The sequence below is a fragment of the Cervus elaphus genome, chromosome 1 (genome assembly GCF_910594005.1).
Source record: "Cervus elaphus chromosome 1, mCerEla1.1, whole genome shotgun sequence".
Classification (NCBI taxonomy): Eukaryota; Metazoa; Chordata; class Mammalia; order Artiodactyla; family Cervidae; genus Cervus; species Cervus elaphus.
The window spans coordinates 45,626,515-45,644,618 of NC_057815.1; the positions used below are offsets into that span (position 1 = coordinate 45,626,515).

Sequence of the window (18,104 nt, forward strand, 5' to 3'; positions counted from 1 at the left end):
ACACGTTCAGAAGTAGCCAGTTCATTTACAGATGAAGACAGGGTCTGAGAAGGTGTCTGAGATGATCCAGCAGGTCAGGGGAAGACCGGGGGGATAAACCCAGGTGAGCTGGCTCCCTGGTGTCCAAATCGAGCCTCTGCTCCCTCGCTGTTCCCGAGTCAACCTCCTGAGAAATGGGATGTGAAAACACAGGAAACCGGCCCCATCTAGCTGAGGTGCATATCAAAGGGATGATTTCAGTGAGCTCATATTCTTGCATCTTCCCATACTTAGAAAAGTGCTAAATTCCTTAACTTGATATGTCTGGTTTTCTTTCTTAAAAAAAAAAAAAAAAATTATTTGGCTGTGTTGGGTCTTTGTTGCAGCCTTCGAACTCTTAGTTGTGGCATGTGGGATCTAGCTCCCTGACCAGGGATCCAACCCAGGCCCCTGGCTTTGGGAGCACAGAGTCTTAGCCACTGGACCACCAGGGAAATCCCTCTGGTTTTCTTTAATAACAATAATCTTTTGGCATTCAGGCTACCTGCCCTTTGTTGTTAAGCTTCTATATAACCTGCCTCCCCCTACCTGCCTTTAGGCAGCAGTTCGCTCATGATCATTTGAGATGTTGTCTCCCAGGGTGGAAGTCCTAAAAATTCCCACAGAATAAAACATAACTCTCAACTTTTAGGTTATGAATATTTTTTAAGCCCTGTTCTGTTTATGTGATGAAATGATCTTGGCGAGATTAGATCATGAGGAGGAAGAGGGGTGGAGGGCCAGCTCTGATTTTAGTGAGCAGAAAAAATGGGGACACAGTGGGTGCCCCTCTGCTGAGAGGCGAATAAGACAGATGGGGGAGCAGGAACCACACACCGTGCTTGGCAGTGGGTGAAGTATTCCATGGCGTCATTATCACAGAAGAGCAGCCTTTTAGAATTAAGAATAGTCTTAATTTGCACTTCGTTGAGTTTTTCATTTACATAATGTTAGAATGCAAAGAAAATTCATACACAAAATCCACTGCTAATTTGGCATAGAAATTCTTGTTGAAATAACCACTGAAAGGGAAAGGAGTTTTCACTTTTCCCTCAGCTTAGGTGGTGGGACTAACTCTGACAATGGGTCAAACCCTATTTGAGAACATATCAATATTTGCCTCCCTGTAGATCTGCTAGTAGGACCCAAGCTCTAATCACTGTTTCAATCATTTATTTGGTGTGGAGGATTTAATAGAATTTGTTTAAGGACTGTGAGAAAATGTATTCCTTTATTCGGGGCCTCATTAAAAGCACTTGCAGCTTTGAGTCCAGTGGGAATGCTCAGTTTGACACATACTAACTCAGCTGATGACACCACGTAAATTTTGCAGTGTGATAGAATTTGAGATGGCAGACAGCGAGAGAGGTATGATCCTGGTGACCCATGAAAGGTCCCATGTGTGATAAACAGGTTCCTCCAAAAAGCAGGAGGTAAACAAAGCAGTGATTGTAGAGTGTACGTTATGGTCCTGATGAAACAGTCACCCTGGATGCACAGCACCTGTAACTCTCCTTGGACCACAGTCCTTATGTTGCAGGAAGGGGAAATCCCTTCCAGGGCCCCAAACTGGAAATGTAACACTCGGAAATGAATTATCCGAGGAGACACATGTGCTGACAAAGCAAGAGATTTTATTGGGAAAGGGCACCCGGGTGGAGAGCAGGAGGACCAGGGAACCCATGAGAACTGCTCTGCCACGTGGCTCGCAGTCTCGGGTTTTATGGTGATGGGATTAGTTTCCGGGTTGTCGTTAGTCAACCACTCTGACTCAGAGTCCTTCCTGGTGGTGCATGCCTTGTTCAGCCAAGATGGATGCCAGAGAGAAGGATTCTGGGAGGTGGTTGCACATGTGGTGTCTCCTTTGGACCTTTCCCAAACTCTTCCGGTTGGTGGTGGCTTATTAGTTCCGTGTTCCTTACCAGGACCTACTGTTGTAAAATAACTCATGCAAATGGTTACCATGGTGTCTGGCCAGGGTGGGCAATTTTGAGCAGTGTGCTTCCCCGAACACTTACACAATTAGAGGAGGCTCTCTTGGTTTCTCATGCCCTTTGCCTTCCCATCCTCTGGCAGTTGGCACCACCCCACCTGTTTCCACTCACACGCTCCCTTGCCACCACCCTCTTACCTTGTAGCTTTTCCTCATTTCCTCAGACACATACCTTCCTATTCCTCCTGGACACAGCAATTTCAGCCTTCTCCCCATCCACGTCCCAGCCCCAGACACACACTAGAGACTACGGTTCCAAAGGTCTGGTTCTCTAAAAAATTTTCCCCAGTTCACTCTCCCCAAACCCACTGATCATCTGTGTTTTCAAAACAGAGCTATTTCTGTGATTAAATGATAAACTGGGGCATACAATACATTTTAAGAGTTTACTTGTGCAAAAGTTGATTCAACCATTTCAAACTGGAAATGGTTAGAAGAACTTGGTGGAAGTAACCAGGAAAGACAGACAGAGAAGGTGAGGAAGCAAAGAAAGGAAATTAACTTATTTGCTGTAGCTTAATGTTTAGTTGGTTGTTTGTGGTTCGCAGTCCTTAGGTTTCCTTTTTTTAACTTCAAGGTATTTGTTGTTGTTTAGTGGCTAAGCTGTGTCTGACTCTTTTGTGACTCCATGGACTATAGCCCTCCAGGTCTATTTCCCAAGCAAGAATACTGCAGTGGGTTGCCATTTCCTACTCCAGAGGACCTTCCTGACCCAGGGATCAAACCCATGTCTCTTGTATTAGCAGGTGGATTCTTTACCATTGAGCCAGAAACAACAACAACAAAGGTTCCCGTTTCTTAACTTTAAGGTGTGTATAGACTGATTTTGGTTTGCTTACAAGGTCACAGAGCATTAGCGCCACTTCAGCCGAATAGCTTCCTTGTTTAATTAATTTAATGCTGCTTCCACATATTGCTGCTATTTGTGTCTGTCTTTCCTTGAGGGTAGTGGTTGGGTTTTTTACAGACACTTATTATCCCCATCCTCAGGCAGTAGGTAATGACAAGGGCAAACGTACAACTGTGTCAAGGGAAGGGCTCACTTCTCACCTGGTGCTGAGGGAACGCTCAAGCTATCTTTCCAGCATCCTTTGATGTAAACATTAGGATGGGCACATTCAGTCTCCCAAGAGCAGTCATTCAAACTTAGAACCAACTGTCAATGATGTGAGTAGCAGGCGTGAGGGTATGCCACCCCATTCCCACCCCCACCCCAGCTGTTCATTTCAACTCAGCAGGATAAAATCTATTAAGTGCAAGCTTAGAGGATAGATCTAAAGACATTATTATCATTTAGAAAAGGAGGTTTAGTACCAAGATAGCTGCTGTAATGAAAGGCAGAACATTATCAACATCTCAGGTGTGTGCTAAGTCGCTTCAGCCAGGTCCGACTCTGTGAGACCCTATGGACTGTTGCCTACCAGGCTCCTCTGTCCATGTGATTCACCAGGCAAGAATACTGGAGTGGGTTGCCATTTCCTGACATCAGGGGATATTCCTGACCCAAGGATTGAAGCTGTGTCTCTTACATCTCCTGCACTGGCAGGCAGGCAGGCAGATTCTTTACCACTAGAACCACCTGGGAAGGCATAAATCCAAGATAGCAGGGCTTTGGGATGATTGGGGAGAGATCTGGGCAGAATCAAGAAATGACTCAGTAAAAGAGTTAACAATAGTGTGGGGTTTATCTCATTTCCACTGATGCAGGAAAACCGAAGGAGGGTTTCTGGGTCTCTGTTAGAGTGAGAAAGTGAAAAAAGTGTTAGTCCCTCAGTCGTGCCTGACTCTTTTCGACCCCATGGACTGTAGCCCACCAGTCTCCTCTGTCCATGCAATTCTCCAAATAAGAATATTGGAGTGAGTTGCCATTTCCTTCTCCAGGGGATCTTCCTGATCCAGGGGTCAAACCCAAGTCTCCCGCATTGCAGGCAGATTCTTTACTGTCAGAGCCACCACGTGGGTCTCAAAGCCAGTCAGCCTGCCTATTTCCCTTGTCTGGATGGCCCCAGGGCCCCTTCAGACCATCTGTTGCACTAGAGCATCACAGACTTAAACTGACTCCTGGCAGGGCAGTGCCCCCTGGCTCTCTAGCGCCTAAAGCTGTGCTTGCCCTGTTATTGTATTGCAAATGCTCCAAGGGAAGGATACCCGAGCCTTTGATATGTAATTACTCCGGGGGTTTCCAGAGAATCTCCAGTTTTACTTCCTTCCATTCACTCCCAATCCAGGAGGTTGAGTCCTATTCTATACTCCCGGGGAGGAAGATAATTTCCCATTGTTTTCCAACAGGAGTGTTTGTCCTGGCATCTACATAACAATCAGGATATTTCCAGGTTTTCGTTTCACACTGTTTGTGAGAAAGGTCTAAATGCTTTCCTCTTACAGAAGCTCAAGAAATTGAGTTTCTGAGAGATAGAGGCCAGATGACCAGAGTAAGCAGTGGAATTGGAAGTCTTTAAAACCTGCCCCCTCCTTCACCGGGTTTTGAACCCAAAGTACTCTTTTGAAAATTTGAAACCAAACCTCTCATTCCATTTGTCTTCTAGAAAAGCAGGGAAAAACAGAATTTGACTCATGAGCTCTGTAATATCACTGTCTACTTGAGCACCATGCCTCAGCGAGGCACCTGGGGTAGGGGTGGGGCAGGACAGTGCTGGTTTACGGAGGGTTCACGCAGGGCTGAGCTGTGCAAGAGGTGGGGACTTAGGCAACTGACTTCTCCTTTCTGTCCTGGCTCTCACTGCCCTGCTCCACCCAGGACTTGAAACACCAGCTCTTCTCTCTTCCTAAGGGAGGTATCAGATGCAGTAGAAAAAGTCAGAGAACCTCAGTTTGAATCTAAACCTTATAAACTATGTGACTCTGGCAAGTCCTTCCTTCTGAGCTTTAATCCCCAAAATCTATAAAATGTCTGCTTTTCCCCCGTCTAAAGGGTTGCTTTGAGAGGAAATCTGTTAGACAATGCTGTTGTAATGCAAATAGAAATCACTGCTGTGTGAAAGTAAGTTACAACTATTTTCAGAACCTTCTCTTTGAATTTAATGTATTCAAGAGTGACAGTCTGAGTCATAAGGCAAATTCCCATTGGCCATCTATTTTACATATGGTAATGTAAGTTTCCCTGTTACTCTCTCCATACATCCCACCTCAAACTGGGCTCTGTAACAGCCTAGAGGGGTGAGATGCGGAAGGAGGTGGGAGAGAGGTTCAAGAGGGAGGGGATATTTGTATACCTATGGCTGATTCATGTTGATGTTTGGCAGAAACCAACACAATTCCGTAAAGCAATTATCCTTCAATTAAAAAATAAATAAATTTAAAATTAAAAAAGAAACTACAACAGTGACAGTCTTTAAGTTACTTGTTCTATGTTCTGGGTGCATCTGTATTTTAAACCTCATCAGTTATCCTAGACTGTGCCTTAACTAGAGGCATTTTTTGCAACAGCAGGAAAAAGTTATTTCTTTGGGGTTGGAGGGTATTTCCAGCTCAGCCTGACTGGTGAGGTAAATGGTAGTTACTTGACCAAAATGATACAGAAGTGGGAATAAAGTTAACCACTCTGGGCACTGGATTGGGGGGGGGGTCCCTTTTGTGCTTCAGCAACTCAGAAGAAGTCTTGTTGTGACGCAAGTCGGGCAGCTTTGAAAGACGTGGTGGAGGGCAGATGGTGGTCAAGTTCTGATATTCAATTGTTGTAACCATGCGTTCTGGGAAACAAACTCACTCAGAAGGACAATGCAGATGGTGGAGTGAAGTTTATTACACTGGTGGGCCCAAGGCAGAGTCTCCTCTTAGCCAAGGACCCCGACCAGTTTTTGTGAAAACCTTATATACCCTAAGTGTATGTGCCCAAACCCACCTCCCCAAATTCCCTGAAACTAGCCTGAACCCGTGATTCATATGCCTTAAGCCTAGGTAGTTAACAGTGGACAATTATCAATAGGTCTGTGGCCATACCCCAATACGCATAATATAATGTATGATTCTATTTGGTTACACAGATAATTAGGGTATTCTTTTCAGCAGCGGAGAGTCTAGGTACAAGCCCTGGGGCTCTTCCTTCCGGGGGCCTGGTTTTCCAGCTGGTGTGTCATTTCCATAGATACTGGGCTTATAGCTCGAAGTCCACAGTCTGGCCCAAGATGGAGTCCTGCTGTCAAGATGGAACCTGTTCTGTCTGTTTCCACCTTCACAATCACATCTGGTCCTTACCACTCCCTAACCCTCACCACAAGGCATAGGGTGTCTTCTCGAACTCTTTTCATTCATACAGATGTTCTATAAATGTCACCGGGTACCCACTATATGCAAGAATCATATAAGCACTTGGAAGCATAGACATTGAGTAAGATGAACCTGATTTTGCCTTCTTACTGCTTATAGTTTTGCTATGTTATATTGTTGTTTAGTTGCTAGGTCATGTGACCCCCCCCAGACTGTAGCCCGCCAGGCTCCTTTGTCCGTGTGTTCATGGGATTTCCCAGGCAAAAATACTGGAGTGGGCTGTCATTTCCTACTGCAGGGGATCTTCTCGACCCAGGGATCAAACGCACATCTCCTGTGTTCCCTACATTGGCAGGCAGCTTCTTTTTTTTTTAAAATTTTTAAAATTTATTTAACTATTTTAATTTGAAGACAGTTACTTTACAATATTGTGATGGTTTTTGCCATACATCAACATGAATCGGCCATGGGTGCATATGTGGCCCCCCATCCTGAACCCCCTTCCACCTCCCTCCCCACCCCATCCTTCTGGGTTGTTCCAGGGCACTGGCTTTGAGTGCCCTGCTTCATGAATCCAACTTGCACTGGTCCTCTATTTTACATATGGTAATATACATGTTTCAATGCTATTCTCTCAAATCATCCCACCCTCACCTTCTCCCACAGAGTCTAAAAGTCTGTTCTTTACATCTGTGTCTCTTTTGTTGCCTTGCATATACGATCATTGTTACCATCTTCCTAAATTCCATATATATGCGTAAATATATTGTATTGGTGTTTCTCTTTCTGACTTACTTCACTCTGCATAATAGGCTCCAATTTCATCCACCTCATTAGAACTGACTCAAATGTGTCCTTTTTTGTAGCTAACTAATATTCCATTGTGTATATGTACCACAACTTCCTTATCCAGTTGTCTGCTGATGGACATCTAGGATGCTTCCGTTTTCTAGCTATTATTAACAGTGGGCAGGCAGATTCTTTACCACCTAGCCACCTAGAGAAAAATTTGACTACAAGTTGGATCTGTTCCTTTTACTTTAAACTTTGCTCCCTGTTGCTTTTGTTCACTGAAAGGATACTGTCTGTACATAATGGCCTGCTATAGGGAACCCAGCCCCTCTTTTTGAAGGTTAAACCAAAGTGCCTTTGTTCAGGGAGTCATCCTGATCCTGTCCCCCTGTGAATGGCTACAAGAAAAAAGAAATGTACATATCCTCGCCTTGAGGCTGGCCATTTCAGGAGATGTTTGTAAGATTAATGGCTTTTTTATACATCCTCACCTCTCCCATCTCTGTGTTCTGTAAAAGATAACTGGTATCCAGACCCTAATAGCTAAGACAGTTATTTTGAGACACTAGTCTGCCATCTTCTCAGTGGACTTAGTAACAGTTTGAGAGGAAAATGAGGTTAAATAAGTAATGTGACCAGAGAGAAAGTACCAAAGATTGCAAGAGACTTAGGGCCTCTATCTAAGCAATGTGGCGTAACCTAGGCTAGTCCAGAGGCCTCTTGGAACCTGAAGGATGCACAGAAGTTGGCTAGGCCAGGGGCTGGGCAGGGAGGGAGGATGAGATGCCAGATGCCAGCATTAGTGAAGGCCAGAAGGGGAGAGAGAACAGAAAGAAGTCCAGTTAGGCTTTGGAAGTTTTTCTTCCTTCTTTGTGGCTGTCCTTGTTGCTATATTAACAGTGACCCCATCTGGGTAAAGATGTGGGACTCTGGTGACCTCTGAGTGATCTTTCCTTAGCCCCATCTTCAGCTCTATTTTAGGATGGCCTGGGTGGGGCAGAAGGACAGAGGAATGCAGTTTAAAGGCGGACCCTGGAGCTTCCCTGGTGACCCAGTGGTAAAGAATCCACCTGCCAATACAGGGGACACAGGTTCAATCCCTGATCTGGGAAGGGGATGATCCCACATGCTATGGGGCAACTAAGCCTGAGCACTACAACTACTGAGCCTGAGTGTCTAGCACCGATGATCTGCAACAAGAGAAGCCACTGCAATGAGAAGCCTGTGCACTGCAAATAAAGAGTGGCCTCCACTTGCCACAAATAGAGAAAGACCATGAGTAGCAACAAAGACCCATGGAATATAGTCCATGGAATTCTCCAGGCCAGAAGAATTCTGGGTAGCCTTTCCCTCCTCCAGGGGATCTTCCCAGCTCAGGGATCAAACCCAGGTCTTCCGCATTGCAGACAGATTCTTTACCAATTGAGCTATCAGGGAAGCCCAATAAAGACCCAGCATAGCCCAAAGTAAATAAATAATAAAAAATAAAGTCTGACCCCAGTCTAGTATAAAATTCCCATGAATCTTGGTTTTTCTCCTGATGTGGGGCAGCATCAAGACAAAGGCCATGCAAGTTGGGGTGGAGGGGGATGAGGATCCTCCCTTCTCACCATCTACCTTCCCACCCCCATGAGGATATTGTTTTGGAGGCATGGAGGAAGTGGAGGCTTGTTTACAACTGAGATCTGGTTTTGAAGCTAGGAGGAACATCCTGCTCAATTGCAAAAGTCAGCTGTGGCCTGTGGCTGCACCCATCTTGTGCCCAGGTGGAGGTCCTGAAGGGGTGGGGAATGGTCAGGGTTGCAAGGTCTCTTTACATTTCACATACGAAGACACCAATGCCCAGAGAGACCAGATGATCAAGGACAAAAATCACACAGTAACTTACTTGCAAAGCAGGACTAGAATGCATGTCTCTAATGCCATCTGTGTACAGTACTTCTAACTGGGGTCTTCACAATTTGCATGGTAATGTTATTTCACTTACATTATCTCCTCTGATGCTATCAGCATATCTGTGTGGATAGGCAGGAATTAAGATCCTTATTTTGCAGATGAGGAAACTGACGTTTGGTTGGAGAGGTAGTGTGGTTATAAGGCTCATACAGTCTCAGGGTTTGCTGATTATCCACCTTAGAACAGTGTGGAAGGTACATAATAATTACAGAGGAGGGCTTTCAAGGAGCAAATTACCCATGTTTGATCATTCCTGCCAGTTCTTCAGCATCTACGCTGCAAATCAAAATCAAAATCAAAATCAGCAAGCAGCTGGCCCTGCCCTACCAACCCTTCCCTGCAAATTGCCATTTGCACCTCAAGCCAACGGTTTTCGTGGGAAAAGCAACTTTCCATCTTCAAGTCCACACTTAAGGGACACGTGTTTCCTGCGGGGACTCTGACACTTGCTCTTATAGGGGTTCTCATTAAATATATGTTGAAATAAACAATTGAAACTCCTGCAGAGTAGTCTGACTCTAGCCCTGTTCCTCTCATTTTCACTTGGGGGTTAAATAGGTGTTGATGTGTCTTTGCTTCTGGCCTGGGGAGGTCACAGGGTGGTCCATGCCTGGTCAGGTCATACTGACCAGACAGCGCTGGTCCAGATGGGGAGTTGGAGCTGGCAGTGGATCCGTGGCTTTGCCAGAGGATTGGTGATTTGTTTGGTGGGGGAGAACTAGGTGGTTCTATGATTATGGTGAGATGGATAGAAAGACTGGGGGAGAAAGGAAGGGGTGAGAGGAAGCTGGGGACTAAAGAATCAGACCCAGGTCCCCAGAGAGTCTGGCATAGGGTATGAGAGGCAGGTAGAAGACTGGATTTAGGGAGGCAAGGAAAGGCTGTCCCTCTTTGGGTGGGTTGTCCCCAGGGATGATGCTAGGTAGGGGAAGAGGGTGAGCTAAGCTAACTGGAGAGTCCCAGAGGGCAGGGGTAGGACCAGGAGGAGCATTTTGCAGGCACTGAAATGACCATCCCTCCTCCCTCTCAGCCTCTCAAGGGCTTGCATGAAACTCTATAAAGTCTCTCCTTCAGCCCTGCTTCCTCTGTCTTATCAAGAACCAGGGTCTTGAGTCCAGAGCACAGCGAAACATAAAATGAAACAGAGGATAGGCCTTGGCGGCTCCCACAACCCTGCAGACAAATATTGACCTTGGGTTTGTCTCCGCAGTACCGTTTATCTCCTTGTGCTTTGAACAAGGTCTTGGATCCTCCAGTTGCTTGTAGGGTTAATTTAAAACGTGTCCTCCCCACTCTCCGGTGTCTGCCCCTTCAGTGGCAAGGCTTTACCCACCCTGGGAAGAGAACTTGGAACAGCATTGGCTGTGGGCTTAAGGGGCTGGGGTGTGTGCACAGATCTGGGGGCTTAGATAGGATGGATCGGTGCTCGGTCACACAGGCGGGGGTCACAAGGAAGCCACTGTGCTGGGGCCGCGTGTCCCGCGCAGGTCCTCTGGGTGCAAGGAACACTGTGTAACTAACTGGGAGACTGCTCAGGTGTGGCGAGTCTCTTGCCCGACTATCCTTGTTTTTAAGGCCTCTGTGCCAGCAGTATATTTACTGTGTTCCGGGCAGGGGCAGTTTGGTTCGAGCAGCGGTGGTTTGGTGCCCAGAGTAATTGAAACTGTGTGAGTTGCACCATGGGGCCGGGCTCATCTGGACTCGAACGTGCCCGCCGCGTTCTCCGCGCTAATTTCCTCGGACTCCCCACGCTCCCTCGGAGGTGGGGACGCGACAGGGGGCGGACGAGGTGGTCGTGTGGCGGGACCCGGGGCTGTGCAGTCGGGAAAGGAGACTGGCCGAGGTTGAGGGCGACCTCGACACGACCCGGCAGAGCAGGCGAGAACTCCAGGGAGGACCGGCGAGCCCCACGCGACTCCCAGTTGCCGCAGGGCGCACGGGCGACAGGGAGCGCCCGCCCGGGGCCCGGGCCGCGCACCCGCTGCCTTGACTTCCCCATCGCCGCGCGGGGGAGGGGCCGCGGCGGAGAAAGTGCGCGAAGGGGCCGCTGCGGCGAGCGTCCCACGTGACGGCGCCGCGCCGAGCCGAGCGGGACCCGGCGGCGGCGGCGGGCGCAGCGGGGCGGCCTGGAGCCCCGGGAGCGGCGCGCGCGGCCCCGGCCCGGCCGGCGTCCCGGCCTCGCGCTGCACATTCTCTCCTGGCGGCGGCGCCACCTGCGGTCGCGTTCGCCCGAACATGGCGACACGGAGCAGCAGGAGGGAGTCGCGACTCCCCTTCCTCTTCGTCCTGATCGCGCTGCTGCCCCCCGGGGCTGTCGGCCAGATCTGGCCGCAGACGCTGACCGGCGGCCGCGCGCCTGGGCCCCAGGACCGGGGCTTCCTCGTGGTGCGGGGCGACCCGCTCGAGCTGCGGCTGGGGGCGCGCGGGGCGCCCCGGGGGGCGGACGAGAAGCCGCTCCGGAGGAGACGGAGTGCTGCCCTGCATCAGGAGCCCATCCAGGTGTACGGACAGGTGAGCGGTCGGCCCCCGCTTTCCCTCCGGCTCTCTCTTCTCCCTGCGCCGCCGCACCCCCGCATCCATCCTTAGCTGTCGCCTCCCAGGTGCAGGCACCGCTGGGGACTTCCCGGCTGGCGTTTGTTTTCTCCCCTCCGCACACAGGAGTACAACCGTCAGCACTTGAATCGCCTTGATCTTTCCTTCTTCCTGCCTATTTTAGCAAACGGATTCCAGGGCACTCGCGGGGTGCACTGTTTCCCCAGGCTGTGTGCTCTCCGGTGGAGTTTCAGGCAGGTATCGGAGGGGTGCAGCTTCATTTTACGTGTAGATAGAAAACGGGCTTTCTTTCTTGTATCATCAGTTAGCAGCGGAGGCGAGCGCCCTGCAGTTGCTGAACGTTTACCCAGAACAGTCAGAGGAGGGGGTTTCCGCACTTACCGTTTTAAACCACAATTAAGGTGGGCAAACCTGAAATCCTGACTCTGGGCATATAGTCAAACAAGAGGTGTGTGTGTGTAAGGGCTGAATTCTTTTTTTGGTGGTGATGGGGAGTGGGTGAGGTTCTATCCATCCTCCACCTTTCAAAAAACTGATTTTATGTTGGACAGGAATATCTCTCATGACACTTGGGGATTTGAAAAACTTCAGGAGGTTGGTGGGTATTATTATTCAGCAGATGATTTATTTCTATCCAGGCAATGGGCTTATTAGATCATGAGGAACATGAATTTCACTTTTATGGCCGGACTTACTGCTGGCAATTGCAAACCGAGTTTGTGGGCTAGAATCAGCGTTGGCAAAATTAATTTGTCCGTGTTATTGCCTCATGAGACTCACAGTCCTGTGGTTGAGATTGACATTAACAAAGCTGGCAGGTCGGTGGGGGAAAAGAAGTGGAAACAGTGGAGGTGGTCAATTACGTGATTTCTAGAGTCAAAATGTTCCCTTCAAAGTGTAAATTAAAAGATTGGTCTGAATTCTGCATCTCTTCGCTGATTTTCCTTTAGCCATTTCTTCAGGAAATATACAGAGCTTAATGTTCAACCTTTGGAGCCGGAAGAACATTATAAACCATCTCTCCCTGTGTGTCATTTTGATGATGAAGCCACCAGAGCCGGCAAAAGTGAAATGACTAGCCCAAGGTCATGTGGGACAGGGTTGCTGGCTCTTTAGTTTTTGTCTGCATTGTCTAGTGATCTTTGAGAGATCAAATAGTCGCCCACTCTTTATACAGTGCTTCTTAAATAACTTCTTTCTAAAGAAAAATGTATTGGTAAGAAAGGGGCTTGGGATGGAGGTTCGAGGATGGGAGCGTTTGACTTCCATCCACCACCAGCCCTAAGGCAAGAGCATGTGCCAGTGGGCATATAATGGCTGGTTGGCATGGGCTGCTGGAACTTGCCTGTGTGGCTTCCCCGAGGGTCCAGATCCTTGTTGCCCTCTCCACTCTCTCCTTAAACTTCTTTTTTGTATTACTGAAAGAAGTCAGCAGGGTCCTTGCTCTTCACAGGGACACCAGCATCCTGATGAAGGATGTGGGAGGGCGAGAGAGAGGCTCCCTTGTTCACTGAGGCTTCCCATCAGCCCAGCTCTCCTGTGGACTTGAGTCAGCTTTTTGGGGGCTGGGAATGGGGAGCAACGGAAGACGATCCCTTCTGGATCTCAGGTCCCCTACAACTATAGATTGGGCTGCTGGAAGAACTTTGTGGTCGCCAAAATATGTGCGCAGGTGCCGTTTGTGAAAGCTCCTGGGGATTTGGGACAAGTTAAACTGTGTTCTCCTTAGGAGTGACTAAAAAACCTTTGGCTTTCATATTTCTGAGTCAGCCAGATTGAATTTGTTTCCGTAGAAGGATGGAGAGCTAGCTGTGGAACTCTTAATGAGGAATTCCTATCAAGGGTGAGGACCCAGAGCAGTGTTTCATCTTCTCCGAGGCTGCCTCCTTTGTGCATTTGTTCTTGGTTGCCCTGAGGTTAATAAAAGTGGGATTAACTTGAATCTGTAGGGGTCTGAGTTAGAGTGAAGGAAGGACTTCCTGGGCTTTCTGCTACAAGCACTGTCTGGTGCAGACCCTTCAGACCCCAAGCATAGGAATCGGGCTGAAGGGGTTTGGCCTGTCCGTCTTGGAGCTCTGAAGGGCCTCGGGACTCTTTGGAAGGATCTTTCTAGTAAAGATGACCATTTGCCTCTTTTTTTCCATCTTTCTAGTAAAGATGACCACTTGCCTCTTTTTTTCCCCTGGGACATACCTGGTTTAGAAGTTGTCCCTGTTGGATATGAAAAGTGCTGTGTTCACTCTCTAAAGGGTCAGGATGCAGACTATAAATTAGATCTCTGGTGGCTCAGATAGTAAAGAATCTGCCTGCAATGTGGGAGACCTGGGTTCGATGCCTGGGTTGGAAAGATCCCCTGGAGAGGGAAATGGCTACCTACCACTCCAGTAGTAGTGCCTGGAGAATTCCATGGACAGAGGAGCCTGGCCGGCTACAGTCCATGGGGTCACAAAGAGTCGGACACGACTGAGGAACTAACACATTATGCTTCTAGCCTTAAGCCAGTTCTCACTAAAAGGAGAGTATAAATACTCCCCCCAACCCCCACACTTAAAGTTTTTCTGTAGTGTCAGTTGAATTCAGTACTATTCTATGTAAGGATGGAGTGCAAATGAAGGGACAGGGGAAGTTTTCATCACTGCGTTCAGAAAATTTAGAGTCTAAGGAGCAGATAAAGAAGTTGTAAATAAATGTACAGGCATGGAAATGTACCAGACAGGGACAAGGAAACAGGGACATGATAAACCGGGCCGCAACTCTCCAGTGGGGTGTGAGTGGGTTGTTCGACATGGAAGGCGTGGGAGATGAAGTGATAAAGGGTCAGTGGGCTCAGACACTCTGCAGCTTCTCACCCTCTGACCTTTGAGTGTGTCTGAGGGGATGCTGGGCATCACAGATCAGCGCTGGAAGCAGAAGCTGCCTGATGGAAAAAGACCCCCGGGGTGATGTTCAGGCTGCCAGCTTCAGGGAGGGGAGCCAGAGGGCTTTTGCATCTGAGAAAGAGCCCTGTGTTGGAGTAGCGTCGTTCTTTTCCTTTGGTGCTGCTAACCTTCGGAGTAAACTAGGTTTAGTTGTTGTCCCTCTTCTAAAACAGGCCAGATCGAAGAAGGATTCCAACATTCTTGCCACACTGGATTTCTTCCTGATTTCATGTCAGCTGCATGTCTGTATGCCACCTGCTTTTTCCTCTGCCTCCAGTATTCTTCCTGTTTCTCTGTTTGCCTGCAAAACCCCTATTCCATTTTTCATCATCCAAGGAATGTCTCTCAGTTTTCCCAGGCTCTGGTGGGAAGAGTTCTTTTGAGCTTGGTTACAGCACTGATTGTCTTGTGTTCTAATTACTTGTGTGACTGTTTCATCTCCCAGCTTGCTCCTTGAGGGCATGGATCAAGCCTCTGCTTTGTGTCCCTGGCACTTGGGAGGCCCTTGATGAATATTTGTGAACCAGCTGCCCACCTGGAAGGTGAAAGGCCTGGAGGGTAGGAAGCACATCCAAGTTATAGAAAAGGTATTTATAAGGAGGACTGTGGTGAGCCCACAAATGGAGAGTGGAAATGAGTTGGCTCAGAATGTGGGTTAGGGAGCCCTGATTTTCCTGTGCTTTTCTGGGGGTTTATTTTGAACGACGAGCTGCAATTCTGTTGTGCAGAATGCTGCCTTTTAGGGCTGTCATGGTAATGCTAATGGTATTGTTTTGGGGAAAAAACCTTTGGAATGAAGCGCAAAGCCTAACAGGATTTACAGGTTTATTTTCCTCCCAATGAGCTCTCTCTTCATAATTCCTGCTTTTTAGAGGCCAGGGAGTATTCAGTGTCCTGATTTGAGACTGAAAATAAAGTGTCTGTTACAGTACAAGGACCTGAGACAAAGAGCCTCCTTTGGGGGATGGAAGACTATGTAGCTTTGGATCTCTTTGGGGGTAGATTCTTGTATGATACACTTGCTTGGGAAAGAATTGGCTGGTTGATTCTGAAGTTAGGACATTTGACCTGTATGATTCCAAAAGATGAGAAGGCAAAGCCTTTGTGGTGTCAGGTTGGCCTTTTCTACATAGCTGAAGAGTTCCTTAGCGTGTTGGGTTGGCTTGATAAAGGGTGTGACCTTGAAAGACTTCCTGGTCTTGCTTGGCATCTCGTCTTGGGCACAGTTCTTGGCTTGGTCTCTGGCCACTGTTTTAACAGCTTGTGTGTCTTGGGGCAAGCCTCGATGGAGGCTTGGAGAGGTGGAATGAATGGGAGGAAAAGGGACAGGGAAGAGGAGCGAGGAGATGGAGAATGAAAGGGGTGAAATGACAAGCCATCCAGTCTGTTTATTTAGCCTTCAGTAGGTAACGCGTGTTTGTAAAACAGTATTTGTTCAGAAGGGTATATAGTGAGAAGTACAGTTCCTTCCCTCCTGTGTCCCCATTCACCCGGTGTCCCTTCCCAGTGGACACCCATGGTCATCAGTTTTTTGTGTGTCCTTCCAAAAACATTCTATGTGTATATAACATATGGGCATGAAACTTGAAAGGCTTTCTCTCATCCGTAGCCCCTAATATCATCAGTAATGACATTAACTCCAAAGTATATTTATGGCAATAGGAGGGGAGTTACCTGAAGTGCCCTAGTATAATGGATTGTACTTTTACTCCAGGCCAGGGTAGAAAATACCATTCCACTTGGAGGGTTCCTGTGGGCCGAGGCCAGGAGAGCAGCATTCTGTAGCCTTGTCATTTGGAAAGGTGCTGGAGGGCAGTTCCCTGAAGATGTAGAGCTCATGTGTGTGAGAGCATCAGAATACAGAGATCTTGTATCTTGGCTTTAACTCGTTTTCTTTTGGAGAATGTTTTCTTTAAATTCTGTAAAGTGGAGTTAATAGTATGCTTAATAAATTGCTTTGAGACCTGGGATCCGGGGAGGCAGATTCTAACAGCAACGAGCATCCCCACACAAAAGATGGATGTTGTAGGAACATTTCATTTGTCATATTTTGGATTTACCTCCTTAAGAGATGGCTGCCTTCTTTGTAGTGTCATTGTTGAATCCCAGGGCCAGGGATCCGTGGAGTCACGTGTCTTACTGTCAGCTGTAATGGACAGCCACAGGAGCTTGCAAATAATCTGGAGAGCAGGTAACCCCCAAAATAGTTTATTTGCCTTTGCTATTTGTTTATTTAGTCTTTTAAAGCATCAGTTTACCTTCCTAATTAAAGTTTGCTTAGGTTCATATTAAAATGAGCTTGTATTCTTTGAGCAGTTGATATGCAAAACGGCTGGCATACATGTGTTAGGGAAAGCCAGTTTGGAGTTTAGAAATTTTGACAATAATTCAGATGCAGATAATTTGAGAGTTGACTGCACAGAAATATATTAAAGCTGAGGTATTATAATAACCTTTCCTCCATCTTTTTTTTAGGTTTGGGTATGATGGAAAGGAAAGGAGAACTCACTGTATTTTGGTTTGAATATTCAGGGATCAGTATTTCAGCAGAAGTGGTCTGGGCTGCAGGGCTGAGCCGTCCTCTTTGTCGAGTACAGAACCTTCCTGTGCGTTCTCAGGCCAGAATCCATCGGGACATGGCGTATTCAGTCCAACCACGTAGATGCAAAAATCAATTTCCCTCAGTTTAAAATGAGCCGCAGTTAATTTCGACCTAATTTATTGGTTTATTGACCTGTGGACCTTGGGCCTTCGAAGAAGTGGCATGGGCAGCCTTCTAGCATTGAAGTGGCTGATGGTGCTATAAATCAGAGAAGGCAGGTGGGCTGCTGATCATGATCAAGATTTGGGTTTCATCCCATGTTATTGTAAAACCCTAAGTTTTTTTTTTTATTGTAATATGAGGCATGCATTGAGCATTTTGGGGTGGGTTCCATAAAATAGGACCTCTTAAGTCACTTAACTTTTGCAGCCATGACCCCAACAGGGAATTAAAAATAATTACAAAATTCTGTTGTCCACTGGGTAATTGTCAATCGTAATGGTAACATCCATGGTCATGTCACTGCTACCAGCCAGGAGCCGGAAGACTTTATCTTCTTGGCCTCATGTCAGGTCTCTTTGATGGATCTTCCTGCCATGATGGAAATACTCTGTTTCTGAGCTGGTCAGGGTGTCCATGAACCATCTGTGGGGGCTGAGCGCTTGACACGTGGTTAGGATGACCGAAGAATTGAAGTTATTTTCCTTTCGTTGAATTTTTAATCAAGTTAAATTTAAGTTTGAATGGCTGCATGTGGCCTGTGGATGGCATAGCTTTCCTGGGTGGTGTGTGGCCCCTTGCTCACTCTGGTCGCTGCCTCCCCCAGGGAGCAGCTGTAGGCACCGCCAGGCTGGTCTTTTTTTCCACCATGAGCAGGCCAGGGAAAGCGAGGGTTGAGGGCTGCTGTCTGAACCTGAGGTTTTGGTGGCTGCTGACTCCCAGGGTGAGTGTCAGGAGACCCTGGCCTTTCTTTCCGCGGTAGGGATGCAGCAGCCGGCTGTGGTGGAGGGTGCCCTGGGTGTCCTGCTCACCTTAGCGGCAGCCTGTGTCCAGACGCTTCCTCCCACTAGGGACCTGGGCGCTGAAGGCTGACCTGTGTGTCTTC

General features: G+C 47.7%; 1 protein-coding gene across 1 annotated transcript in view; it reads left to right on the top strand.

The window, feature by feature from the left end:
- The first annotated feature begins 11,205 nt into the window (after nt 1-11,205).
- Nucleotides 11,206-18,104, top strand: part of SORL1 (sortilin related receptor 1) — a 159,505-nt gene continuing 152,606 nt past the window's right edge. The window contains exon 1 of the mRNA XM_043901325.1: nt 11,206-11,497. Within this exon, the coding sequence (XP_043757260.1) occupies nt 11,222-11,497 (276 nt within the window). The 5' untranslated portion in view covers nt 11,206-11,221. The remainder of the gene's footprint in view (nt 11,498-18,104) is intronic.